Below are 26498 nucleotides of genomic sequence, written 5' to 3' on the forward strand. Positions count from 1 at the left end.
TGGGGGGCAAGAGGCTGGGGCCAGACTCTTGTCAGTGGTGCCCAGGGCCAGCACAAGAGGCAACAGGCACAGACTGGCACCCAGGAGGTTGCATCTGAGCAGGAGGAGAAAGTTGTTTGTTGTGAGGGTGCTGGAGGCCTGGAGCAGGCTGCCCAGAGAGGTTGTGGAGTGTCCTTGTGTGGAGAGCTTCCAAGGCCAACTGGGCACTGTGCTGCTGGGCAAGCTGCTGTGGGTGCCCTGCTTGAGCTGGGACTTGGACTGGATGATCTCCAGAGGTCCCTTCCCACCCCACGCTGCTGGCACTCTGTAGGTAAATGTGACACCAGGCTCCAGAGGACTTGTCAGAGTCTAGCCCAGCAATACTGATTTTTATTGGTACATTTCTGTCATGATGAAATATTCTTCTCACTCTCAGTGCTGCAGCTCCCATTAAGGGCATTGGATGCTAAGCAGGGCTTCAGTGCCTTTAAAATGTAACTATCAGCAAGAAAGGCTATGCCTCCACATCTGCTGCCCTCCCACCTGCCAGCACGACATGCATGACAAAGAAGCACTCCTGGATGGAAAAGAATGGGATCTGAAGAGGTCAGTGGACTCCTGAAGGATTTTGGAGAAGGTCATTTGCTTTAGAACTACTTTGGATCACAAAAGGGAAACCAGCACCAAAACCAGCTCTGAGCACACCACTGCCTGCTGTGGCTGTGGGTTGGGATCACACAGGCTCAGCACTCAGAGGGCTGGAGCCTGGCTTCTGGCTCTGGGTGTTATTGCTTAGTGACTGTTTTCAGATTGGAGCTCTGGGTGTGGAAGACCTGGCTGAGGTTTGGGACCTTGCAGTGCTGCAGTGTAGGAGCCACAGGACACTGGCCCGCAGCAGCCAATGATCTGCTCCCTGTGCCCCTCTGCACCTCCAGCAGCACTTTGTAGGCCCTGCCCAGGCTGTGGAGCTTGGGCTCCATCTCTGGGGATTAGTTTTAAAACTGAGATGTTCTCGTTGGAGCTAAACCACTCTAAGCTGGTGGCTTGGGATCTGCCCCTGAGCTGCTCTCAGCCTAGACCTGCAGCAGCAATGCCACACCAGCGAGCACCCACTTGGCAGGATGCTCTTTAGTCTTAAGGTCAAAGGTCCAAACGTAGGTCGGTCCCCTCTGGCGTGTCCTGTACAGGGGGCACGAGTAGAGGCTGCAAGTTTCTGCTTTGCCAGCAGGAGTGGCTCTGAGGAAGATGAGAGGCATGGCTGGGGTCAGCTCCTTCAACCTGGCCTCCGTGATCAGCCCAGCCTGCAAGGAAAGGGAGGGAAAGCTTGGTTAGAATGCAAGACATCCATCAGCTACAGGGACACAGGAGCCTCTGTGCCAGCTGCCCTGCTTGGGGAGGTCTGGAGAGCCTGAGGGTGCTGAGGATGAAGAGCTGGAGATGAGCCAGGACTGCCAGCCCAGCCCCAGCCTGTCCTGGGCTGATCCCAGCAATGTGTGGGCAGCAGGGGCAGGGAGGGGATTCTGCCCCTCTGCTCTGTGCTGCTGAGACCTCCCTGCAGTGCTGGGGCAGCTCTGGAGCCCTCAGCACAGCACAGACAGGGACCTGCTGGAGCAAGGCTAGAGGAGGCCACAGCAGTGCTGGCAGGGCTGGAAGGACTCTGCTGTGAGGCCAGGCTGAGAGTTGGGCTTGGGCAGCCTGGAGAAGAGAAGCTCCAGGGAGACCTTCTGGAGGCCTTGCAGTGCTTCAAGGGCTGAGCAGAAAGCTGGGGACAGAGTTTTGAGCAGGGCCTGTGGTGCCAGGACAAGGGGGGAGGGTTTGAACTGACAGAGGGAGATTGAGAGTGGAGAGAAGGGAGAAATGTTTGTCCCTGAGGGTGGGGAGAGCCTGGCCCAGGCTGGGCAGAGAGGTGGGAGCTGCCCCATGGCTGGCACCAGTCACCAGTGCAGGTCAGGGTGTCTGGGGCTGTGAGCAGCCTGCTCTGGTTGGGGATGTCCCTGCTGACTGCAGGGGTGGGTGATGCTGTCTGAGCTGAGCAAGCTCTGCAGCAAGCACCTGCTCTCCTCAAGCATAGCTTATCCCAGGGGCACAGATGCTGCTCACACCTCTGCAGGACCTAGTGAGGGACAGATTGCTGTTCCTGGACACCTTCTGCTGTGTCACCCCTGTGCAGCTCTTACTCCAGGTTTTGCCAGAGCAGAATAACTTTGTGGGAACCAATGCTGGTGCTATAGGACCAATGAGGACAGCTGAGGAGGACCTGGGCTGGAGTAGAATGCTCACCTGAGCTGAGCCTAGGGGACACCAAGGCAGTGTCTCACCACGGCAGCTGGAAGCATGCCCTGGGTCAAGTCCAAAGCTCACCTAGAACACAGCTGCTGAGCCTCTGCCACTAACCCAGGTCCCTCAGCACCACATCCACACAGCTTCTGAGCCCCTGCAGGGATGTGGACTCCAGCACCAACCTGGGCAGCCTGTGGCTGTCCTGAGAACCATCGCTAGGAAGGAATTGCTCCTAATCGCCAACCTGAATCTCCCCTGGCACAGCTTGAGGCTGTTTCCTCTTCTTCAGTCTCTTGCTGCATGTGAGCAGAGCCCAACCCCCACCTGGCTCCAGCCTCCGTTCAGGGAGCTGTAGACAGCAATGAGGTCTGCCCTCAGCCTCCTCTTCCCTGGCTGGACCCCCACAGCTCCCTCAGCTGCTCCTCATAAGAAGCTGTGTTCGGGACCCTTCAGCAGCTTGGTTGCTCTTCTAACATCCTGTGATCCTCCCTGAAGAGAGAAGCCCAAAGCAGAGGGCCAGAATGCCCTCAAGGCAGGAACTCAGCAGCTTGTCTCTGTGCCCTGGGGCTCTGTGGCAGCCTGCTGCTCTTTGGGACAGGGAGCTGTCCCACAGCACAGTCACTTCTCAGGACCTCCTGCAAAACTGCTTAATGGAGGCTGGAGAGGCCAAATACAAACAGATTTTGATGTGGAAACAACTTCTCAGTGCTGGAGAAAGCATCTGCTGCCGCAGCTCAGCCTCACCTCCCATTGTTATTGCAAACGCTCTCAGAGCAGAGCTGTGGGATGAGGCTCAGCCTCTCCAGCAGCCCGTTTAGATCTGCAAATGAGTGCAGGGGAATAATCCCTCTCCCAACACACCTCCCTTTAATTGTACTAATGCCATCTGTTAGACTAAGCTATGATAATTCCAGCTCTGATTTAGGATTTCCTGGATCCAACCTGCTGAACAAACATGAAATAATTCCTATAATACCTTGAGAAGAAGCAATTTATCCACCAGCACGAGGAGCCCTTTGCAAGCCCACAGCTGGCTGCTCTCAGCTGCCTTTGGGTCAGGTCTCCTTTTCCTTTTGCTGCTGACAATTCTCCAACTCAAATTTCCAAGAGGGCTTCAACACACAAGAGTGGGAATCTTGCTGAGGTGGCCTGTAGTGGGCTCCTCTCTGCGAGGACATTGAGGGGCTGGAGCAGCAGTGAGGGCTCCTTAGTGAGGATAAAGCTTTGCTTGCCTCAGCTCTTGTCAGATCTCACTGCAAAACTCCTGTGGGTCGAGTGCTGCCCAGAGCCAACAGCTGGGGGGGGTTGAACATGGAGAAGAGGAGGCTGAGGGCAGAGCTCATTGCTCTCTGCAGCTCCCTGAGAGGAGGCTGCAGTCAGGTGAGGGTTGGGCTCTGCTCCCAAGTCTCAGGTGATAGAAGGAGAGGAACTGGCCTGAAATTGTGCCAGGGGAGGGTTAGGTTGGCTATTAGAGGAAGAGCTTCTTTGGTGCAAGAGTGGTCAGGGATTGGTAGAGGCTGCCCAGGGAGGTGGTGGAGTTCCCTGGGGGTGTTTCAGAAAGGTGTGGCCATGGCACCTGGGGCTATAGTTTAGTGGCCATGGTGGTGTTGGGTTGCTGGTTGGGCTAGGTGATCTCAGAGGCCTTTTCCAGCCCAAACAGGTCTGTGACTTGATGGGCAGCAGGCACAAGTGACCAAGCTGCCCCTCAGCCACATGCTTGGGTATGGCTCTCACCATGGCCACCCCGAGCCTGGTTCTGCTACAGCTGAAAGGTATCAGGCCAGGCAGCCTGTGCCAGTGTCTGAGAACAGTCCCAGGGCAGAAATATTTCCTGAGATCAGCCTGAGCCTCCCCTGGGGCAGCTTGGAGCCATTGCCTCTGCTCCTGTCCCTTGCCACCAAGGAGCAGAGGCTGCCCCCTCCTCACTGCCACCTCCCTGCAGGGAGCTGCAGAGAGCAATGAGCTCTGCCCTCAGCCTCCTCTGCTCCAGCCTGACTCCCCCCAGCTCCCTCAACCCCTCCTCACACTCAGCTGCTCCAGGCCCTTCTCCAGCCTCACTGCCCTGCCCTGGACAAGCTCCAGCCCCTCAATGTCCTTCCTGCAGTGAGGGCCCAGAGCTGGGCACAGCACTGGAGGGGAGGGCTCAGCAGTGCAGAGCACAGGGGATGATCCCTTGCTGTGGTGAGCATCTCTCTGGAGGGGGAAGCTGCCCAGAGGAGAGCAGCAGCCCCTGGGGAGCTCACCTGTGCGTCCCAGCGCGCACCCTCCATGAAGAGCCCATGGACGTAGGCCCCTTCCCGAGGGGGACTGGCCACATCTTCTCTGCTCTTCTTGGTCACCTCACACTGCAAGGTCATCTTGTCCAAGGGCCACTGGTTCTTGCGGGCCGTGGCCTGCATGATGGCTGTCAGGAAGGACTGGGGGTTGAAGAACCCAGCAAGCCACACTGCAGAGGGCAAGGAGAAGTCTCCCGTCCAGGCCTCCAGCTCCTTGATGCGTGTGAGGAGGTCAGCAAACCAGGTGCCCAGGCTGGCAGTGGAGGGGTAAGCCTTCCTCACCCAGGCCTCGGGCACCACGTCCAAGAAGAGGGCATTCTGCAGGCTCTCCATGTCACTGGTCATGGTCAGCTCTCCCTGAGAGAGAGAGGAATGGTCAACACTGAGTGTGGGGTGACAGAGCACAGCCTGCCTGAGAGCAGCAGCTCAGCTGGCACCTGGGGAGGGGCAGGACACCTCAGCCTGGCCTCACAACAGAGCCCTGCCAGCACTGCTGTGGCCTCCTCTGGCCCTGCTCCAGCAGGTCCCTGTCTGTGCTGTGCTCCAGAGCTGCCCCAGCACTGCAGGGAGGTCTCAGCAGAGCTCAGCAGAAGGACAGAATCCCCTCCCTGCCCCTGCTGCCCACACTGCTGGGACCAGCCCAGGACAGGCTGGGGCTGGACTGGCAGCGCTCAGTGCCAGCTCATCTCCAGCTTTGCACCCTCAGCACCCCGACCTGATGTGGCCCTGAGCAACCTGCTCTAACTGGAGTTGTCCCTGTTGCCTGCAGGGGGTTGGACAAGATGGACCTGGTGGGTCCCTCCCAGCTGGATGCATTCTGTGACTCGATGAGTCTGTGCTGTGCCTGCCCCTGCCCTGGGCAGAGGGGTGGATGGTCTGTGCTGTGCCTGCCCTGGGCAGAGGAGTGGACTATCTGTGCTGTGCCTGCCCCTGGCCTGGGCAGAGGGATGGACTATCTGTGCTGTGCCTGCCCCTGGCCTGGGCAGAGGAGTGGACTATCTGTGCTGTGCCTGCCCCTGGCCTGGGCAGAGGGATGGACTATCTGTGCTGTGCCTGCCCCTGGCCTGGGCAGAGGGATGGACTATCTGTGCTGTGCCTGCCCCTGCCCTGGCCAGTGTGGACTTGGTGACCTCCAGCCCTGCGAGCCTGAGCCACTCCAGCCACACAGTTTGCAAAGGCAGAACTCGCAGACACAGGCTCAGTTTGTGCTGCTGTGGGATGCCCTTTACAACCTCCTCTCTGCACACCCTGTGCTGAGCTGCAGGGGTACAGCAGAGCAGGGCAGAGGGGAGGCTGAGAGCTAAAGCTGGTGACTGGTTTGCGTTATGGATGCTGGCTTTTGTCCCCTCATCATCTGCCCAACATTTATCTGACTTCCCTTTGCCTCGGGCTGAGTGCTTTTGGAGAGCTTATGTGAAATCACTTGAGCCCTGGCTGAGGAGGAGGGTGAAGGAATTGGGGCAGTCTATTCACAGTCAAACAGTCCAACTGTTCCTTCAGAGGAGTACAGTGCCTCCAGCCAGCAGGGCAGCAGAGGTGCCCTTCACTGGGGCCACAAAACCCCAGGAAGCTTTAGCAGAAAGTTTCAATCCTCTTAAAGCAAGCCCAGGAGGTGTTCAGCAATGCCTGGCAGCAGCCAGCAGCTACACATCTCTGCAGCTTATTCTTCTGCTGACCATGCCCTGCAGAGCTCTCATCTGCAGATCACACTGACAGCCTACAGGCCTAGAAATGGATAGTCTTGAGGGTCCCTTCTAACCCAACCCATACTGTGATTCCATGACTCCTTCATCCATGTCACTTCAGTTCTCATGGAATAGCAGAATTGGTTTGGTTGGAAGAGACCTTTCAGGTCATCCAGTCCAACCCTTAACCCAGCACTGCCAGGGCACCACTGAGCTATGGCACTCAGCACCATATCTGCACAGCTTTTAAGCTGCACCACTGCCCTGGCAGCCTTGATAACTGGTTTGAGGAAGAAATTTGTCCTCATGTCCAGCCTAAACCTCCCCTGGCACAACTCTTCTTGTCCTGTCACCTGCTGCCTGGGAGCAGAGCCCAACTCCCACCTGACTGCAGCCTTCTCTCAGGGAGCTGTAGAGAGCAATGAGCTCTGCCCTCAGTCTCCTCTTCCCCACACCAAACACCCCCAGCTCCCTCAGCTTCTCCTCCCCAGCTCTGTTCTCCAGACCCTCTGGACCTGCTCCAGCCCCTCCATTGCTTTCTTGCAAGGAGGGCCCTACAACTAAACCCAGTACTTGAGGAGTGCCCAGTACAGGGAGATCATCACTGCCCTGCTCCTGCTGCCCACACCATTGCTGCTCCAGGCCAGGCTGCTGGTGCCCTTCTTGCCCACCTGGGCACATACTTTCTTCTCTTTACAGGTTATCAACCCAGACTCCTCCTCCCATCATCCCAGTGCATCGTCTCTCATTTCAGGAGACCTCAGACACTGAGAGGACCTATTCCACAGGCTGGTCTCTGGCTAAAGCCACAACAAGACCCTGCAGGAAGGAAAAAAAGCTCTGAAGGGCAAAGTTCTGCCCTGACCATAGCAGGGCAGAGAAGCAGGAGGCCTTCTAACGGCAAGGACCAGGGAGACTGAGCAGCCAGAAGCATTCTGCTCTCCAGGGAAGGTTTTCAAATGGGGGGAAAGAAAAGCCTTGCAAACTGTGTGCAAGGAGTGAAGTGGATTTAAACCCCAGCCCTGATGGTCATAGATCATGTCTAGCTCTGTTTTCAGGAAGCCAATGAATTAGCTGAGGCAATGCTCAGGAAGGCTGAAGCAAAGCAGTTTTTTGCAGCCTGTGCACTCGGGCATACTGGTTGGGATCTCCTGTGAGGGTTCAAAGCATCTGGAGCAGCTATCTCATGGAGCTGGCCAAACACAATTATGCATAGATTTGCATTTCAGTTGCTGAATACTAAGATGTGTCAGGAGTGATCCAAGTTACTTCCTTTCTTCTTCTTCTTTTTTTTTTCTTTTCTTATTTTAATTTCCCAATGCTGAGAGCAATTTTCATTAGAGACTCCCTGGCAGGGAGCCCTGCTCAGGATGAGCAGGCTGTTGGCACAGGTTGGTGTCTCACCTAAGGTTATGTTCACAGAACCACAGCATGGTAGGGGCTGGAAGGGACCTCTGGAGATCATCCAGCTGTCTCCAGAGTCTCCAGCTCTGCCAGAGCAGGGTCACCCAGAGCAGGCTGCACAGGACAGCATCCAGGTGGGCTCTGACTCCAGAGCTGGAGACTCCAGCACCTCTCTGGGCAGCCTGCTCTGCTACTCTCAACAAGAAGTTCCTCCTCATGTTCAGATGGAACTTCAGATGTTCAACTTTGTGCCCTTTGCCCCTTGCCCTGCCACCAGGCACCATGGCTCAAAGCCTGGTCCCAGCCTCCCTTGCAGGATTGATGAGCATTGATCAGATCCCCCACAGGCACTTCTAAGATTTCCACTTGAAGCAGAGAAGTGCCCAGTTGGGCTGGCACCATCTGGGCCTACTGCCTTCTTCTAAGGTATTTATTGTCCTCATTTTGAAGAGGTTTCCAACACTTTAGTGACCAAACAGTTTGGTGGCAGTGTTGATCTGCTGGAGGGCAGGAAGCTCTGCAGAGGGATTTGCCCAGGCTGAGCTCAGTGGGATGAGGTTTAGTAAAGCCAAGAACTGGGGGCACAACAACCTCAGGAAGGCTCCAGGCTTGAGGCAGAGTGGATGGAAACTGCACAGCAGAAAAGGACCTGGGGGTGCTGGGTGACAGCAGCTGAAGCAGAGCCAGGGTGTGCCCAGGTGGGCAAGAAGGGCACCAGCAGCCTGGCTTGGATCAGCAATGGTGTGGGCAGCAGGAGCAGGGCAGGGATTGTCCCCCTGTACTGGGCACTGTTGAGGCCACAGCTTGAATCCTGGGTTCAGTTTTGGGTCCCTCACTGCAAGAAGGACATTGAGGAGTTGGAGCAGGTGCAGAGAAGGGCAATAAAAGTGGGGAAGGGTCTGGAGAACAGGGCTGGGGAGGAGCAGCTGAGGGAGCTGGAGGTGTTCAGTGTGGAGAAGAGGAGGCTGAGGGCAGAGCTCATTGCTCTCTGCAGCTCCCTGAGAGGAGGCTGCAGCCAGGTGGGGGTTGGGCTCTGCTCCCTGGGCTCAGGTGAGAGGAAGAGAGGAACTGGCCTGGAGTTGTGCCAGGGGAGGGTTAGGATGGCAATTAGAGGAAAAATTTCTTCGCTGCAAGAGTGGTCAGGGATTGGCAGAGGCTGCCCAGGGAGGTGGTGGAGTCCTCATGCCTGGAGGTGTTCCAGAAAGGTGTGGGGATAGCCCTTGGGGCCATGGTTTGGTGGCCATGGTTTGGTGGCCATGGTGGGGTTGGGTTGAAGGTTGGACTGGATGAGCTTGGAGGTCTCTCCCAACCCAAACAATGCTGAGATTCTGTGCAAAGTGCCCAGAGAGTGCCAAGCAGCTGTGTCAGCCCAGGCTCTGGTCTCACCCGAGGCACCCAGAGCAGAGGGCTCAGAGGCACCCATCCCCAGTTGTTCCTGAGAGCCACCAGGCTGTTGCCTTTTCCCCTTCATGAGCTGTCCTATTTCTGGACCCAACAATCACTTTCTGCTAAACAGACACAATGAATAATTCAAAGATTCAAATCAGCCCTGACATTTCCAAGCTGCCTCCTCTTAGCTCAGTCAGCTCCCAAGCACCAGCCTCTGCCTCTGGCCTTGTTTATTCTCTTCTGACATCTGTGGTTCCTGTTGTGCAAATATCCTCCTCCACACACTGCCACTGAAGATGCCCCAGCCCAGGGCCATCTCTCAGGGGAGCTGCTCTCTGAAGGGACAGTTCAGATGTGGTGGCTCTGCCCAACTGGGGCAGCACTGCCAACAGAGAGCCAACAGCAGGGCCAAGGCTGCCCTCTTCATTAATTCAGAGATCCCCAGAGTCACAGAATGGGTTGGGCTGGAAGGGACCTCAAAGCTCATCCAGCTCCAACTCCCTGCCATGCCCAGGGACACCTCCCACCAGCACAGGCTGCTCAAGGCCTCATCCAGCCTGGCCTTCAACACCTCCAAGCAGGGCACATCCACAGCCTCCCTGGGCAACCTGTGCCAGTCTCTCCCCACCCTTACTCTCAACAGTCTCTTCCTCATCTCCACTCTCACTCTCCCCTCTCCCAGCTCAAAACCATTGTCCCTCAGCCTGGCACTGCCAGCTCTTGCCCAAAGTCCCTCCTTAGATCTCCTGCAGCCCCTTCAGGTACTGGAAGACTGCTCTGATGTCTCTTTGGAGTCCTCTTTTCCCAGAGCTTTGGCATCCCAGACATGGGAAGGACCTGCTGGGGATGCTGGGCAGTGCTGGGGGTCATGCACATCTGTCTCAGCTTTTCAGGGACCCACACACTGCCGTTGCTTGCAGGCACAGACCTGTCCACTGCTGCTATCTCAGACCTTTCAAGGGAGTCTCCTCAGCACAGAGACTCTTCTGCAGGCTCTCAGCCCCAGGGCTCTCAGCCTCAGCTCCTCACAGAGCTGCTCCAGGCCCCTCAGCATCCTTGTAGCCTCCACTGGACTCTCCAGTAGTTCCCTGACTCTCTTGAGCTGGGAAGCAGAGAACTGGACCCAGAACTCCAGATGTGGTCTCAAGAGGGCAGGGCAGAAGGGGAGGAGAAGCTCTCTCCTCCTGCTGACCACTCTCTCCTCCATGCCCTGCAGTGGAGCAGTGTCCATGAGGGCACACTGCTGTCCCATGGGTAACTCACTGTCCTCAGCACTCCCACGACCTTCTCCATGCAGGAGCAGCTCACTCCCTCCACTGTACTGGTGCAGGTTGTTATTCTTCTTGCTGAACCCAGTAGGTTCCCTCTGCCCAGCTCTGCAGCCTGCCCAGGTCTCAGGGGACGGCAGCACAGCCTGGTGGGGGCTCAGGGACTGCTCCCAGCCAGCAGACTGGCTGAGACTCCACTCTGTCCCCTCACCAGGTCACTGGTGATGATGTTGAACAGGACTGGCCCCAGTCCTGACCCCTGGGGAACACTTCTAGCTGCAGGTCTGCACCTGCACTCTCCATGGCCAGCCATATCCCTCTGAGGTCTGCTGTTCACCCAGCTCTTGACCCATCTCACCATCCCCTCTTCTAACTCACCCTTCCTCAGCTTGCCCAGCAGGATCTTCTGGGACATGCTGGAGCCAGGGTAAGTCCTGGCCCTGAGACGCTTCTGTACAGCTACTGAGGCCATTGGGATCCCTCCATGTAGCCACGAGAGCTGCCTTTGCTGCAGGCACCATCTCACCTCCCTGCCTTGATGTGTGCCAGGGTTTGGGGCAGAAGTGCCTGCTGAGCTCTGGGGTGCCTGTGCTTTATTGAAGCCCATGAATCCACTCCCTTCCCGTGCTGAGCAGCTCTTCCTCCCCCAGTTAATCTAACTGCTGCACATCGTCCCTGTTACAGCTCTGCCTGCAGGATTGAAGCATTAAATCACTTCTGTTTACTTGTCTCAGGAAACAGCTCTCACTTCCACCACCTCGTGCTAGAAGATGAAGGAAATCTGCTGCTAATGGCTGAGTACAGAAATATCAGCCCACTGCCAAAGGGACTGGGCATGCTGGCCACCACCAAGCCTGCCTGGCTTGTCTCTCTCTTTAATCAAGACATGAACATCAGCAGGGAATGGAAGGCAGAAACGTCTGAGCCACCATGGACCCAAGCTGCTGGCTTCACCCTGTGCAGCACAGTGTAGCTGGGATGTAGAAGCAGCCAAGGCTTAGCTCTGCAGCCACCCAAAATCATGGACACATAGAATGGCAGACTGGAAGGGACCTCAGAGATCATCTGCTCCAGCCTCCTGCCATGGGCAGCGACACTTCCCACCAGCACAGGCTGCTCAAGGCCTCATCCAGCCTGGCTTTCAACACCTCCAGGGAGGTTGTGATCACAGAATGTGATCACAGATTCTGTGATTCTGTGATCCACAGACTCTCTGCAGGCACTCTCTGCAGGCACAGGCTGCCAGTCTCTCCCCACCCTCACTCTTAACAATCTCTTCCTCATCTCCACTCTCAGTCTCCCCTCTCCCAGCTCAAAGCCACTGTCCCTTGGCCTGGCACTCCCAGCCCTTGGCCAAAGTCCCTTCACAGCTCTCCTGGAGCCCCTTCAGGCACTGGAAGGCTGCTCTGAGGTCTCCCTGGAGCCCTCTCTTCTCCAAGATGCACAGCCTTAATTCTCCCAGCCTGTCCCCACAGCAGAGGTTCTGCAGCCTCTGATCATCTTTGTGGCCTCCTCTGGACCCTCTCCAATAGGTCCAGGTCACTGTTGTGTTGAAGACCCCAGAGCTGGAGGCAGTGCTGCAGGTGAGGTCTGAGCAGAGCAGAGTAGCTCTGCTGGACTGGTAGAGAGCTGAGCCTGTCCCCACCTGCATGTGCTGAGGGCACTGCTGGAGCTGCTGTTTGATGTGAGCCTCTCAGAATGCAAACACTGCCCACAGGAACACTGCCATGGTTCAAGCCCAGCCAAGTTCCACACCTTGACCAGCTCCCACCTCTCCCAGCCTGTCCCCACGTGGGAGGTGCTCCAGCCCAGCCTCAAGACCCCTGAGGTCCTACCTTCAGCCCCAGGTCCAGCTCCTGCAGCGAGTGCCTGATCTCACTGGTGAGGATGTTCATGCGCTCGCACTCCTGCAGGGCAACCACGACGAAGGGTGTCCTCTCCTCCACCTTTGCCAGCAGCTCTGCAATGTTAAACTCATCCACCAGTTTCTCTAACATCTCTTCCAAGAGAGCTTTCACCTGGGAGCCGAAGGGAAATGGGAGAGGGATGTCAGTGACTGCTCTGCAGAACTTCTCTAGCTGCTTGTGTGCAGAGTGGAAACTCCACCTGCCAGTTGGTGCCTCCAAAACAACAGCTCAGCTGTGCTGGGCAGCACAGAATGACAGACTGCATGGGGTTGGAAGGCACCTCTGGGGCTCATGCAGTGAAATCCCCCTGCCAAAGCAGGTTCACCTAGGGCAGGCCACACAGGAACACATCCAGGTGGGTTTTGAAGGTCTCCATCCTTTCCCTGTCCTAATAAAATCCAAAAGCTTACAATAGTTAATGCCAGAGGAGAAGCCTTCAAAATGCTGGTTTGAAAATGTCACTGTGACATGCAGCAGCCTCTGGGGCCTCAGGCCTGTGTTCTCACCTCTGCTAAGGTCAGATTCAATGCAGATCTATGGGGCTGCAGCCTCAGCTGAGCCCCAGGACAACAGAGCTTCAGAGCTGGGTTGCTGGGGTGTACAGCCAGAGAGGGGAGGACATGGAATGTAACTGTGAGCTGCACTGGGCACTCTGAGCTGGCAGTCATGGAAGGGGAGCACAAGGAAACACCAAGGGGCCACATCAGGTTGGGGTGCTGGGGGGTGCAAAGCTGGAGAGGAGTTGGCACTGAGCACTGCCAGCCCAGCCCCAGCCTATCCTGGGCTGATCCCAGCAGTGTGGGCAGCAGGGGCAGGGAGGGGATTCTGTCCCTCTGCTGTGACCTCCCTGCAGTGCTGGGGCAGCTCTGGAGCCCTCAGCACAGCACAGACAGGGACCTGCTGGAGCAGGGCCAGAGGAGGCCACAGCAGTGCTGGCAGAGCTGGAAGGGCTCTGCTGTGAGGCCAGGCTGGCAGAGTTGGGCTTGGGCAGCCTGGAGAAGAAAAGCTCCAGGGAGACCTTCTGGAGGCCTTGCAGTGCTTCAAGGGCTGAGCAGAAAGCTGGGGACAGAGTTTTGAGCAGGGCCTGTGGTGCCAGGACAAGGGGGGAGGGTTTGAACTGACAGAGGAAGATTGAGAGTGGAGAGAAGGGAGAAATGTTTGTCCCTGAGGGTGGGGAGAGCCTGGCCCAGGCTGGGCAGAGAGGTGGGAGCTGCCCCATGGCTGGCACCAGTGCAGGTGAGGATGTCTAGGGCTGTGAACAGCCTGCTCTGTCTGGGGATGTCCCTGCTGGCTGCAGGGGGCTGCACTGAGTGAGCTTTGAAGGTCCCTTCTCACTCAACCACTTTATGACTCTACAACCTGCTGTGCAATCCCTGCGGTGCTGCTGCCGGTGCCAGGCAGTGGCCAAGGCACAGGCAGCTCAGGGTAGTTTTATTACCATGCTCACTGCATTCATATTTCAGACTTTGTGCTCCTTTTCCAAGTGCTCTTCCCAGTCTCCCCGATGGTGTCAGACAGAGAGGTGCTGATGTGTGTGGGCTGCTGCTGCGCCCAGCTCGGTGGCTGCAGCTGGAGACACTCTGCAGCTGCACCCTGAGTGCAGGACACAAATACCCTCCAGCGTGACACTCTCCTGCAGTCCCTCTGCCTTTGCCTTCTTCCCACACCAACTACAGTGCATCTTCTGTTAAGTGGCCTCAGAAACCTGTGGGAGTAACTGGAGTTGACAGAGCCTCAGGAAAATGCCAGGCTCACAATTTCCCTGCACACTCCCTGAAACCACCCTGGGCAGAGCAGGGGCTGGAAAGCCTCAGCTGGAGCAGCTCAGGGACGGCTCTGAGCTGTCTCTCACTCAAGGACCAAGTGAAAAGGATGCAGCCAGCACCAGTTACAGCGCAGATAAGGAAGGACACAGCCTCCAGAATCACAGAACGGGAGGGGTTGGAAGGGACCTCTGAAGATTATCCAGTCCAGCTCCCCCTGCTAGAGCAGGGTCACCCAGGGCAGGGCACACAGCTACACATCCAGGTGGGATTTGAATGCCTCCAGAGATGGAGACTCCACAACCTCTCTGGGCAGCCTGCTCCAGGGCTGAAAACAGTTATTTTAGCATGCCTCATCCCTCTCTCCAGGCTCCTGGAAGCACAACATCCAGGCCAGGGGATTCCACTTCTCCAGCCAAATCTTTTGTCTCTTAACTAGAGCAAGAAAATGAGCTGTGACAGCACCTTCCCAGGCACCAGGCAGTGCCACACTCAGATTGCTTTCAGGGAGTTTCTCAGAGAGAGCACAAAAGCCATGAGGGCTTCTGTGTTCCTGTGACACTCCTCTTGGCTGTCACCAAGGGTCTGCAGGGCAGCCATGCCCTCTGACACCACTGCTGGGGCACCTGCTGACGATTTTGCTTCTCTGGCCAAGGAGGTTCATTGCATTTGCAGAGCCAAAAGGCTGGAAGGGGAGAAGATGTAGTTACACTGGGACACAGTTTTGAGCAGGGCCTGTGGTGACAGGACAAGAGGGCTTCGTCTGGAACTCAAAGAGGGAGATTCAGGCTGCAGAAAAGGAAGAAATGTTTGCTCCTGGGGGTGGGGAGAGCCTGGTCCAGGCTGTGCAGAGAGGTGGGAGCTGCCACGTGGCTTGGCACCATTGCAGGTCAGGGTGTTTGGGGCTGTGAGTAACCTGCTCTGGTAGGGGATGTCCCTGCTGGCTGCAGGGGATGGACTGGAGTAGCTTAGAAGGTCTCTTCCCACCCAAACCAGCCTCTAACTACAATTCTATGATTTGTTCTCTGAGCATCCCCTTTGGCTCTGCTAGCTCTGGATTAATTCCCTCACATCACATTGCAGCAGGAACTGAAACCTGAACACTCTGAGCCCTTCTGAAAGCTCTTTAGGTGCCAGCAGTAAGGTCTCCAGCTGCACACCAAGCCAAAGGAAGCATGGTGAAATCAGAGGCCTCAGGTAAGCCTTCTGCTAGCCAGCTATTGAGTTACAGAGCCTGCAACAGAGCTGGGCCCCTAGGACAGCAGGGACACAAACCTGGGCAAGTGGGGGCTGCTTTCAGAGCCTGTGAGGAATGTTTGGGGCAGCTCTTACTGAGCTGTGAGTTTTGAGAGGAAGGGTTGAGATCAGCCAGTACATGGATGCAGCAGTGGAGATCAGCTGGAAACAAGGAGTTACAAGGCCCCTGGGAGCAAGGGAGTTGGGTGGGAGCTGGTGGGAGCAGCAAGTGGTGGGCTGAGCTCTGGGTGGCACACGGCAGCTGGCATGCTGAGCAGGCCCATTGGTATGCCAGGCACGGCCTGGTGCACAGGGACTGGTGGCTCAGAGACTGCAGAGGCCACAGAAGGTTTATTTGCAGCGTCCTCACAAGATGATAATGAAGGCACTGAGGTTCAGGGGGTAATTAAAAGCCACTGTCCTATTACTGACAATACTCCAATTACATCCCACCCTGCTGATGTGCTGCATAATATGAGGCTGCTGGCTTTAAAGAGGTGGTTTGCATCCAGCCAAGGCAGAAGAGGCTGCAAAGAGCAGCTGTGAGACAAACCTGAGCCAGGCAGAACCAGGGACAGGTCAAAATGCATCCATGGAGTGGATGGGGTTGGAAGAGACCTTAAAGCTCATCCAGCTCCAACCTCCTGCCATGGGCAGGGACACCTCCCACCAGCACAGCTTGCTCAAGGCCTCATCCACAGCCTCCCTGGGCAGCTCCCCACCTCACTCTCAACAATCTCTTCCTCATCTCCACTCTCACTCTTCCCTCTGCCAGCTCAAAGCCATTGTCCCTTGGCCTGCCACTCCCAGCCCTTGTCCAAAGTCCCTCCCCAGCTCTCCTGGAGCCCCTTCAGGTACTGGCAGGCTGCTCTGAGGTCTCCCTGCAGCCTTCCATTCTGCAGGCTGCACAGCCCCAACTCTGCCAGCCTGTCCCCAGAGCAGAGGTGCTCCACAGTGAGTCATGCTCAGTGACCTGGAGGTCTCTGCCCCTCTCACCGTGTCCTCCCTGGTCACCACTCCTCCTTCCCCGGCGCTGCTGTCCCGGGGCTGCAGCTCCAGCACCACGCGGAAGAGCTTCTCGGAGGTGTGGGTGAGGAAGCCAATCTCAGCGTTGGGATGGAGGCCATAGAGGTAAGGAGACTCTGGAGGCAGGGCATCATCTATGTACTGTGCAGAGAGAGCCAGGGGCAGGTTAGAGAGACACAGACTTGTAGAACCACCGAATTCTTGGGCTGGGCAAGCCCTTAGCTCACCCAGCCCAACCATTCTCTAACCCTCCCGCGGCTGCTGCTGATCCACAGCCCCCAGCACCACAGCTCTGCCCTTCTAAACTCTTCCAGGGATGGACATTCAACCACCCCCCTGGGCGCCTGTGCCACGTTTTGAGAACACTTTCAGTGAAGGAGTTTCTTCTAATCTCCAACCTAAACATCCCCTAGGGCATCTTGAGGCCATTTTCTCTCCTCTCACCTGAGCCCAGGGAGCAGAGACCAACCCCCACCTGACTGCAGCCTCCTCTCAGGGAGCTGCAGAGAGCAATGAGCTCTGCCTCAGCCTCTTCTTCTCCACGCTGAACACCCCAAGGCTCTTCAGCTGCTCCTCCCCAGCCCTCCTTTCCAGACCCTTCCCCACCTTTGTGCCCTTCTCTGGACCTGCTCCAGCCCCTGAATGTCCTTCTTGCAGTGAGGGACCCAAAACTGAACCCAGGATTCAAGCTGTGGCCTCAACAGTGCCAGTACAGAGGCACAATCCCTGCCCTGATCCTGCTGCCCACACCAGGCCAGGTTGCTGGTGCCCTTCTTGGACACCTGGGCACACCCTGTTTCTGCTTCAGCTGCTGTCACCCAGCACCCCCAGGTCCTTTCTGCTGTGCAGTTTCCATCCACTCTGCCTCAAGCCTGGAGCCTTCCTGAGGTTATTGTTCCCCAAGTGCAGGACCCAGTGTTAGATGCAGAGCCCAGGGCCCTCTGGCTGCAGAGCTGATGGTGCTGGAGTCCACACCCAGCAGAGCCAGCCCAGGCTACTTGTGCTGGACCCCAGGGAAGGGCTGGAGAAGGAGCAGTGCAGGGCTCCCAGAACAGCTGCTGCTGCTGCTGCCATCACACTGCAGGCATCGGTGAAGTTTGCCTCAGCTCCATCCCTCCTTCCTGGACCTTCTCTAGCACTTATCCACTCTGTGTTTCAGCATCAACATCCTGCAATCTTGCCTGGGAGTTTAGCTTTCAGTAGTTAAGTTTCATGCCCAAGCCCCAGCCTAACAAGAGCCCATCTCTGCTGCTGTCTGTGTGTACCAGGAACAGATGAGGTCAGTGAGAGAGTGGAGCAATAAGACCCTTCAGTGATTTCATCAAAGCTGATGATCAAAGGAGCTCAAAAGGGCCATTTTGGCAAACACTGCCTGGATGTCATTTTCCAGGAGCCCTGCTCCAAACTCAAGAGCTGACACAGTTGTTCCCTCCTGAATGAACAGAATGAGCCTGCAATGAAGCAGCAAATCACCATTAGGCTTGGTTCATCCAAGGGAATGCTGAAACATCTCCAGAGACACAACAGAATGGAAACATTATTGTCCCTAGGCTCAGGTGAGAGAAGGAGAGGCAGTGACTTGAAAGTGTGCCAAGGGAGGGTTAGGTTGGAGATGAGGAAATATTTCTTTGCTGCAAGAGTGGTCAGGGATTGGCAGAGGCTGCCCAGGGAGGCGGTGGAGTCCTCATGCCTGGAGGTGTGCAAGAAAGGTGTGGCCATGGCACCTGGGGCCATGGTTTAGTGGCCATGGTGGGGCTGGGTGGAAGGTTGGACTGGGAGATTCACAGAGACACAGATTGCACCAGGTTTGAAGGGACTCTCCAAGGGCATCCTGTCCAAACCCCTGCAGGCAGCAGGGACACCTCCAGCTAGAGCAGGCTGCACAAGGACACAGCAAGGCTGACCTTAAATGGCTCTAGGGATGGAGCCCAAGCACTTCCCTGGGCAGCCTGTGCCAGTCTCCCCCCACTCTCACTGGGCACAACTTCCTCCTGATGTCCAACCTAACTCTGCCCTGCTCCACTTCCAAACCATTGCCTCTCATCCTATCCCCACAGGCCCTTCTGAGCAGTCCCTCCCCAGCTCTCCTGCAGCCCCTTCAGGTACTGGAAGGCTGCTCTGAGGTCTCTCTGGTGCCTTCTCTTCTCCAGGTTGCACAACTCCAACTCTCCCAACCCATCCCCACAGCAGAGGTTCTGTAGCCTCTGATCACCTTGGTGGCCTCCTCTGGACCCTCTGCAGCAGCTCCAGGTCCTCCTTGTGTTGAGTCCCCCAGAGCTGGCCCCAGCCCTGCAGGTGAGGTCTCCCCAGAGCAGAGCAGAGGGGCAGGATCCCCTCTCTCCACCTCTGCCCACGCTGCTTGGCCCAAAGGCCAAGGGCTGTCAGTGCCAATTGCTGGCTCCTGCCCAGCTTTTCTCCAGCCAGCACCCTCAGGTCCTTCTCTGCAGGGCTGCTCTCAGTCTCATCGGCTCCCAGCCTGGACTGGCACCAAGGGCTGCCCTGACCAAGATGATCTTAAAGGTCTCTTCCAACTGCAACACTTCCCTGACTATGAATTCCCAGCAGCTGTGTCACTCTCTGCGCCGCTGCTGCTGCCTCCTTAGGCAGCCCTCAGGGCACCTGTGGAGACATCTCAGTTGTGTGGAGACCAAAGCACCTACCTGATGGTAGCCATCGTAGTCCATGTTCCCCGGGAGGGGGAATCCTGGAGCCAGGAGGAGTTCTCCCTCCAGCATTTCTGGCTTAATAAACTCTTCCAAGTAGGTTTTGCAAAGCCTCCTGTCCCAGTCATCTGTGATGTGGCCTCCATACATGATCTCACCAAAGAGGTAGCGTAAATCATCGTAGGGGACCTGCAGAGTGAGACAGCAGAGAAAGGCCTGCTTGGGAAAGAGCTGGAGATTCACAGTCCTGAAGAGGTTGGGTTGGAAGGGACTTCAAAGATCATCACCTCCCACCAGCACAGGCTGCTCAAGGCCTCAGCCAGCCTGGCCTTCAACACCTCCAGGCAGGGCACATCCACAGCCTCCCTGGGCAGCCTGTGCCAGTCTCTCCCTGCTCTCACTACCAAGAATTTCTTCCTCATCTCCACTCTCACTCTCCCCTCTCCCAGCTCACAGCCATTGTCCCTCATCCTTGTACTCCCAGCCCTTGTCCAGAGTCCCTCCTCAGCCTGCCTGGAGCACCTTCAGGTACTGAAAGGCTGCTCTGAGGTCTCCCTGGAGCCTTCTCTTCTGCAGGCTCACAGCCCCAACTCTCCTAGCCTGTCCCCACAGCAGAAGTTCTCCTTGTGGCCTCCTCTGGACCCTCTCCAGCAGTTCATCATGTCCAACCATAATCTAACCAACCATAATCCCCAGCTTGTCCCTGTACACAACTCTTAGACCATGTCCCTAAGCTCCTCATCCAACTTTTTAAACCCTCCAGGGATGGTGACTCCACCACTGTCCTGGACAGCCTGTGGCAGCCCCTTAGAGCATGACTTCAGACACCAGAGCTCCACCAGCCCTGTTGCTGAGCTGCAGGTACCAGCACTGAGCTCTGATCTGCACAGTCAAGCCTTCCACTTGGCTGGTTTGGTTTTCTGACTACACAAACCTTAGGAGCAGTTAAATCCTGCCCAAGGAAACCTGGATCACAGCAGAGGATTCCTGCAGCTTCCACTGAAATGCAAATCTCTTCTAGACCCAAGCCTGCTCTGGATTTCCAACAAAGGAGGCCACAGGCATTCTTTGCTCTGGTTTGCAAGGTGCAGTGAGTGGCACTGAAGGCTCCCATCCCACCACAGAGCTCTCCTGGACTGTGAAGTGAGAAACCCGAAGGAAATGGCATCTAAGGACACTTTCCAGGAGCCTCAGCAACAGGCAGCAGGTGGTTGGGCAGCCACTGGACAGCTCCCCTGTGCTTCACACACCTTGGAGCTGGCCTCCAGGTAGTTGTAGAGCACGCTGGCACAGATGGTGAGGTCCCCAGCGCTGAAGGGGTAGGAGCGGTTCCAGCCCTGGGGGCCGAACTTGCGCCTCTCAGCCACCACGGCGTGGAAATAGCAGAGGGCAAAGAGGATGCTCTTGAACTCGTTCTCCCGGCTGCACAGCTCCAGGGTGTCCTGCAACACACACAGAGGGGACAGGACAGGTGAGTCTGCACTGTGCTCGGGCCCAGCAACACTCAGGGGTCTCAGAAGGGCACGGACCTGATGGAGCAGGTTCAGAGGAGGCCACAGAGATAATCAGAGGCTGCAGAACCTCTGCTGTGGGGACAGGCTGGGAGAGTTGGGGCTGCTCAGCCTGGGGAAGAGAAGGCTCCAGGGAGAATTTAGGGCTGCCTTCCAGGACCTGAACAGGAACTCAGAGCAATGGGCCAGCTCAGGCCCCTTCAGCCTCTCCATTATACTGCTCCAGCTGCAAGCAGAGCTCCGCTGCCTGTGCAGAACCAGGGCCCCTCTGCGAGGCCGCTCAGCTGAAAGCTAAATTGGAACATCCACTCTGAAAGGAGCTGGGCAATGAGGTGTGAAGGGGTCCCACCCACTTGCTCCAGGGCTTCTGACTGGAGACTCCAGCGATTTAGAAAATGCTAATCACTGATTGAAATGAGCAGAGGCAGGATGAAAATGTTACTTGGGCTGAAGGCTCTCCCCTCCCATGCTCTCCAGGACCTTCAGTGGAGCTCAGGATGATGAATGGCAGCAGATAACGGAATCATTCTCCCTGGCTGCTGGCATCAATCCTTGCCTGCTGTTTCTCGAACCTCACCTGCTCAGCACTCAACATTCCCTCCCAGCCAGCATCCAACTGCAAAACCCATGAGCTGCCCGGTGGAGGTCCACAATAGGCTGGGGTCACTCTTGCCTGGTCCCAGATGGCAAGAGATTGTATGGAGAGAAAAGCAATCAGTGCTGCAATGTCTGCCACAGTGCTCCTGGCACAGGCACCGTGGAATGGAGAGGGCAGAGTAACTCTCAGGGCTGGGAGAGTTGGGCTTGGGCAGCCTGGAGAAGAGAAGCTCCAGGGAGACCTTCTGGAGGCCTTGCAGTGCTTCAAGGGCTGAGCAGAAAGATGGGGACAGAGGGCCTGTCTCTTGAGTGTGGAGAGAAGGGAGAAATGTTTGTCCCTGAGGGTGGGGAGAGCCTGGCCCAGGCTGGGCAGAGAGGTGGGGGCTGCCCCATGGCTGGCACCAGTGCAGGTCAGGGTGTCTGGGGCTGTGAGCAGCCTGCTCTGGTTGGGGATGTCCCTGCTGGCTGCAGGGGTGGGGCTGGAGGAGCTTTGCAGGTCCCTTCCCACCCAAAGCAGTCTGAGATTCTGTGCCCCATCACTAGTCAGGGCTCCAGACTTTGCATCCTCTCTGGGGGAAGGGAAGGGGATGCAGAGCCCGCAGCGTGCCCGGAGACTCCCAGGCTGCGGGGCCCGGGAGCAGCGATGCCCGCGGGCAGCCTGCCCCAGCAGGGCTCCTGTAGGCTGGCACTGCCCTGCCGTGCTCCCGCTCCCGCTCCCACCTGGCTGAAGCTGTCCAGGGCTGCGTGCAGGTTGGCCTGCATGCCGGTGGGGGCCTCGTTGGTGATCTTGATGGAGTTCTCCAGGATGCCCTGCGGGATGCTGCGGCTGTCGGGGGCCGGCTGGGCGCTCATGAAGAGGCGGAACTGCGGGTGGCTGCCCTCGGCATGCCGCTCCAGCTGCTTCTCCAGGGAGCTCAGCCACTTGGCCACCAGGTGGATGTTCTGGCAAGGAAAGAGGGGGCAAGGCTTCGTTAGCCATCCCTGATTACATCTGCCCTGAGCAGCCATCCAAGCCCTGCGCCCAGCAAACACTCAGGTTGGTGGTGTCCCAGCAGTGCCCAGGTGCAGCTCACAGCCAGGACACCAAGCAGCCTTGAGGACTGAAAGCAGGCAGCCATGCAGCAAGTCATGGTTGGGTCCTTGGGTCCACGGTGACAATCACAGAGTACACAGAATCAGAGCACGGTTGGAAGGGACCTCTGGAGATCTTGCCCAGCAGCACAGTGTCCAGCTGGGCTTGGAAGCTCTCTACACAAGGAGACTCCACAACCCCTCTGGGCAGCCTGCTCCAGGCCTCCAGCACCCTCTCACCAAACAATTTGCTCCTCCTGCTCAGATGGAACCTGTGCAAGCCTGTGCCCCATTGCCCCTTGTGCTGTCCCTGGGCACCACTGACAAGAGCCTGGCCCCTTCCTGGCACCCACCTTTCACATGTTCATAAACATCAAACAAGATCTCCCCTCAGGCTGCTCTTCTCCAGGCTCAACAGCCCCAGGGCTCTCAGCCTTTTCTCTCAGACAGATGCTCCAAGCCCTTCATCATCCTCACACCTCCCCTGGACTCTGTGCAGCAGTTCCTTGCCTTTCTGGAGCTGGGGAGCCCAGAACTGGACCAAGAACACCAGACGAGGTCTCATCAGGGCAGAGTGGGGGAGAACCTCCCCTGACCTGCTTCCCATGCTCTTCTTTATGCACCCCAGGGCCCCATTGGCCTTCTTGGCCACCAGGGCACAGTTCTGGCTCATGGGAACTTGGTGTCCCCCAGCACTGTCAGGTCCTTCTCCACAGAGCTCTTCCCAGCAAGTCCCCTCTCCCCTGTCCTGCTGCAGGAGGTTGTTCCTCCCCAGGGGCAGGACCCTACCCTTGCCCTTGTTGACTCTCATGAGATTCCCCTGCTCAGCTCTGCAGCCTGGCCAGGTCAGGCACTCTCCTTGTTGCCATTCCAAAGGGCTGCTGAAGCAGAGTTATTTCCCCAGACCCACCAAGCCCAAACAAAAACATTTCTTCATTTTTAACAGAATGAGGACCCTCAAAATCAGTTACTGGGGCGGGGGGGGGAAGTCAAATAGGTGCTTCTGCAAAGACCTTTAGCATCAAATATTTATGTCTCCTTGCAGCTGATTGTACAGGTCTTAGAAAATTCAGCAGGACTAGGGTGAAATGGATGAATCCACCAAGAATCCAAGACAGTGTTGGGGTTTCCAGGCAAGAAAACAAGTTTGTGTGTATTAGGATAGGGATGGGGCAGGGCAGAGAGAGCAGGGGCTGGCTGGTGTGGTTGGTGAGACTGAAGGACCTGAAGGACAAAATGTTACACAGGAGCTTTGACAGGCTGCAGAGGTGAGCTCAGGAGAACCTCAGGAGGGTCTATAAGGCCCAGGGCAGGGTCCTCTACCTGGGTCAAGGCAACTCTTGGTACCAATCCAGGCTGGGGAGAGAAGAGATTGAGATCAGCCCTGCAGAGAAGGACCTGGGGGTGCTGTTGGGGGAGAAGCTGGGCAGGAGCCAGCAATGGGCACAGGCAGCCCAAAAGGCCAAGGGTAGCCTGGGCTGCATCCAAAGCAGCATGGGCAGAGATGGAGAGAGGGAATCCTGCCCCTCTGCTCTGCTCTGGGGACACCTCACCTGCAGGGCTGGGGCCAGCTCTGGGGGACTCAACATAAGAGAGACCTGGAACTGCTGCTGGAGAGGGTCCAGAGAAGGCCACCAAGGTGATCAGAGGGTGCAGAACCTCTGATGTGGGGAAGAGCCTGAGAGAATTGGGACTGTTCAGCCTGGGGAAGAGAAGCCTGCAAGGAGACGTGAGAGCAGCCCTCCAGTACCTGAAGGGGCTGCAGGAGAGCTGAGGAGGGACTGTTCAGAAGGGCCTGTGTGGGTAGGATGAGAGGCAACGGTTTGGAAGTGGAGCAGGGCAGAGTTAGGTTGGACTTCAGGAGGAAGCTGTGCCCAGTGAGGGTGGGGCTCTAGAGCCTGGCACAGGCTGCCCAGGGCTGTGTCCCTGGAGACATTCAAGGTTAAACCTGAGCAACCTGCTCTAGCTGGAGGTGTCCCAGGGGCTTGGACAAGATGCCTTTTGAGGGTCCCTGTGACTGTGTGGTGGGAGGGTTCAAAGCAGGCTGCGTGGAGCTGGCTGTGCCAGCCAGGCTGTGGCTGCAGCACTCTGCAGGGTGATTTATCCCATCCAAAGGCAGGACAAGGAACTTGCTAGAGCAAAATTAAAAGCGGCCGCCAGAAAGACAAACTGCTCACAGGTGGTGAGGAAATTACATCAAGGAACCATATTAGAGGCTTAGAATAAATATCTATCACCTATAAAAGGGAGCAGAAAGGAGCTCTGCTGGTTAAATAGCACAGTAATGGAGACCATTAGGAGCAAAATGACCCTCCTCAGGAAGTGGAAATTGTGTCCAAATGAGAAAGCAGAGAACAGCACAAACCCCAGGCATGCTGCAGCCAAACAAGGCTGCAAGAAGCAATATTCTGAAGCCATAAACATCATCATAAAGCCTTTCCCAGACCCCTAGCAGAGAGCCCATAAAGCTGAACGATGGGCAGGGTGTTCAGGGAGTGCCCCACAAAGGCCACCACAGAGCAGCGCAGTTTCGCAGCGGTGCTGACTGCAGAGCCTGGGAAGGGTCCCCCCTGGCCAGCTCTGCAGCCTGCACAGCTCTCACGGGATGCCAGCACAGCCTGATGCTCTGCCAGCCACTCCTCCACCCTGGGATCGGCAGCAAACTGCCCCAGGGTCCACTCCATCCCTTCGGACAAGGCATTGCTGAGGATGTGGAACAAGACTGGACTCAGCCCTGGCCCCTGGGGACACCACAAGCTACAGATCTCCAGCTGCAGGCCTGCAGGGACAGGGCGAGGGCAACGGTTTGAAAGAAGAGCAGGGCAGGTTGAGACTGGATGTGAGGAACAAGTTCTGCACCAGGAGGCTGCTGGAACACTGCAACAGGCTGCCCAAGGAGCTGGTTGGGGCCCATCCCTGGAGATATTGAAGGTGAGGCTGGACAGGGCTGTGGGCAACCTGCTCCAGTTGGGGATGTCCCTGCTGAGTGCAGGGGGCTGGGCTGGATGAGCTCTGGAGGTTCCTTCCAACCCAACCCATTCTATCACTCTATGATTGTAACTAGCCAGCAACTGCTGGAACACTGCAACAGGTTGCCCAGGGAGGTGATGGAGGCTCCATCCTTGGTGACATTCAAGGTCAGGCTTGATGAGGCTCTGAGCAACCTGCTCCAGTTGGGGATGTCCCTGCTGAGTGCAGAGGGTTGGACTCAACGACCTCTAGAGGTCCCTTCCAAGCTGATGCATTCAGTTATTCTAGGATCCTATGACCTGAGCTCTGCACCACTGACCACAGCCCTCTCAGCTCTGCCCTTCAGCCAGTTCCCAGCCCACTCCCTGTGCAGAAGAAAATAAACAGGAATCTAACCACTTCCAACTCTTCCTACATGGGCAGCAGGGGAGCATCTGAATCTGAGCTCATCACCTGAAACTCTTTCTGCACTTCTAGAGGGGCGAGCTCCAGCAGGCAGCTCACCACAGTCACTTCAGATGTTAGATGATGGAGGAGTCAGCTCCATGAGGCCACACCTGAGATGCCTTCAGTTTCAACTCTTTATCCTGCAGCTATTGAGGGTACTGCTGCTAAGACTGAAAGTCTCACATTTAGTCTAGAGAAGAGGAGGCTGAGGGAGACCTCATTGCTCTCCACAGCTCCCTGAAATTAAGCTGTGGTCAGGTGGGGGTTAGGTTCTGTCCCTTAGGCTCAGGTGACAGGAGAGGAACTGGCCTGAAATTGTGCCAGGGGAGGGTTAGGTTGGAGATGAGGGAAAATGTCTTTGCTTCAAGAATGGTCAGGGATTGGCAGAGGCTGCCCAGGGGGGTGGTGGAGTCCCCATGCCTGGAGGTGTGTGAGAAGCTGTAGGTGTGGCCCTTCAGGACAGAGTTTAGTGGTGATGGCAGCTGGGTTATGGATGGACTGGATGATCTTAGAGGTCTTTTCCAACCTTAATGATTCTGTGGTTCCATGATAAGCTACCAGCTGGCTAAGGCACAGAAAGCAGGGGTGGGAAGCTCCTGATGGAGTCTGAGCTGCTCACCACATTCAAAAGGCTCTCGAAAGAGCAAATGATTAGTGAGCTGCCAGAGTTAACCACAGGACAAAGTAATTGCAACTACCGAAAACAGCCCCTGGGGGTACAGCACTGCAGAAGGCTGTCAGGTGCCTGAATGACTGGAAATGGTGTGGCAGAAGTCCTGTGCTGGAAGCTGCAGAGCAAACAAGCCTGGGCTCAGAGTGAGCTGTGGACACTCCAGGAAGACTCTCAGGGCCTCCCGGGGCTTCTCTGCACAGCTCAGCACTAGACAATGGCAGAGCAAGCAAGTGCCAGCCAAGGGACCCAGTACACAGCTGCACACCTTACTGCAGCACTACACACACCCACCGTGGGTCTGCACCTAAACACAGTGCCCACTGCACACTTTTCTGTGCCCAAAAGGACAGGAA

At 56.6% G+C, this 26498-nt stretch overlaps 1 protein-coding gene across 3 annotated transcripts in view; it reads right to left on the bottom strand.

Annotated features, from left to right (window-relative positions):
* Positions 1–358: 358 nt before the first annotated feature.
* The window catches only part of LOC135179399 (dynein axonemal heavy chain 9-like), a 107711-nt gene continuing 81571 nt past the window's right edge, over positions 359–26498 (bottom strand). For all 3 annotated transcript variants that reach the window (XM_064151164.1, XM_064151163.1, XM_064151165.1), the window contains 7 exons: positions 21705–21926; positions 20127–20318; positions 18874–19065; positions 16184–16354; positions 12117–12299; positions 4503–4892; positions 359–1280 (listed from right to left, as the gene is read on the bottom strand). In XM_064151164.1, the coding sequence (XP_064007234.1) occupies positions 1053–1280; positions 4503–4892; positions 12117–12299; positions 16184–16354; positions 18874–19065; positions 20127–20318; positions 21705–21926 (1578 nt within the window). In that variant the 3' untranslated portion in view covers positions 359–1052. The remainder of the gene's footprint in view (positions 1281–4502; positions 4893–12116; positions 12300–16183; positions 16355–18873; positions 19066–20126; positions 20319–21704; positions 21927–26498) is intronic.

Source organism: Pogoniulus pusillus, chromosome 11 (genome assembly GCF_015220805.1).
Source record: "Pogoniulus pusillus isolate bPogPus1 chromosome 11, bPogPus1.pri, whole genome shotgun sequence".
Taxonomy (NCBI): Eukaryota; Metazoa; Chordata; class Aves; order Piciformes; family Lybiidae; genus Pogoniulus; species Pogoniulus pusillus.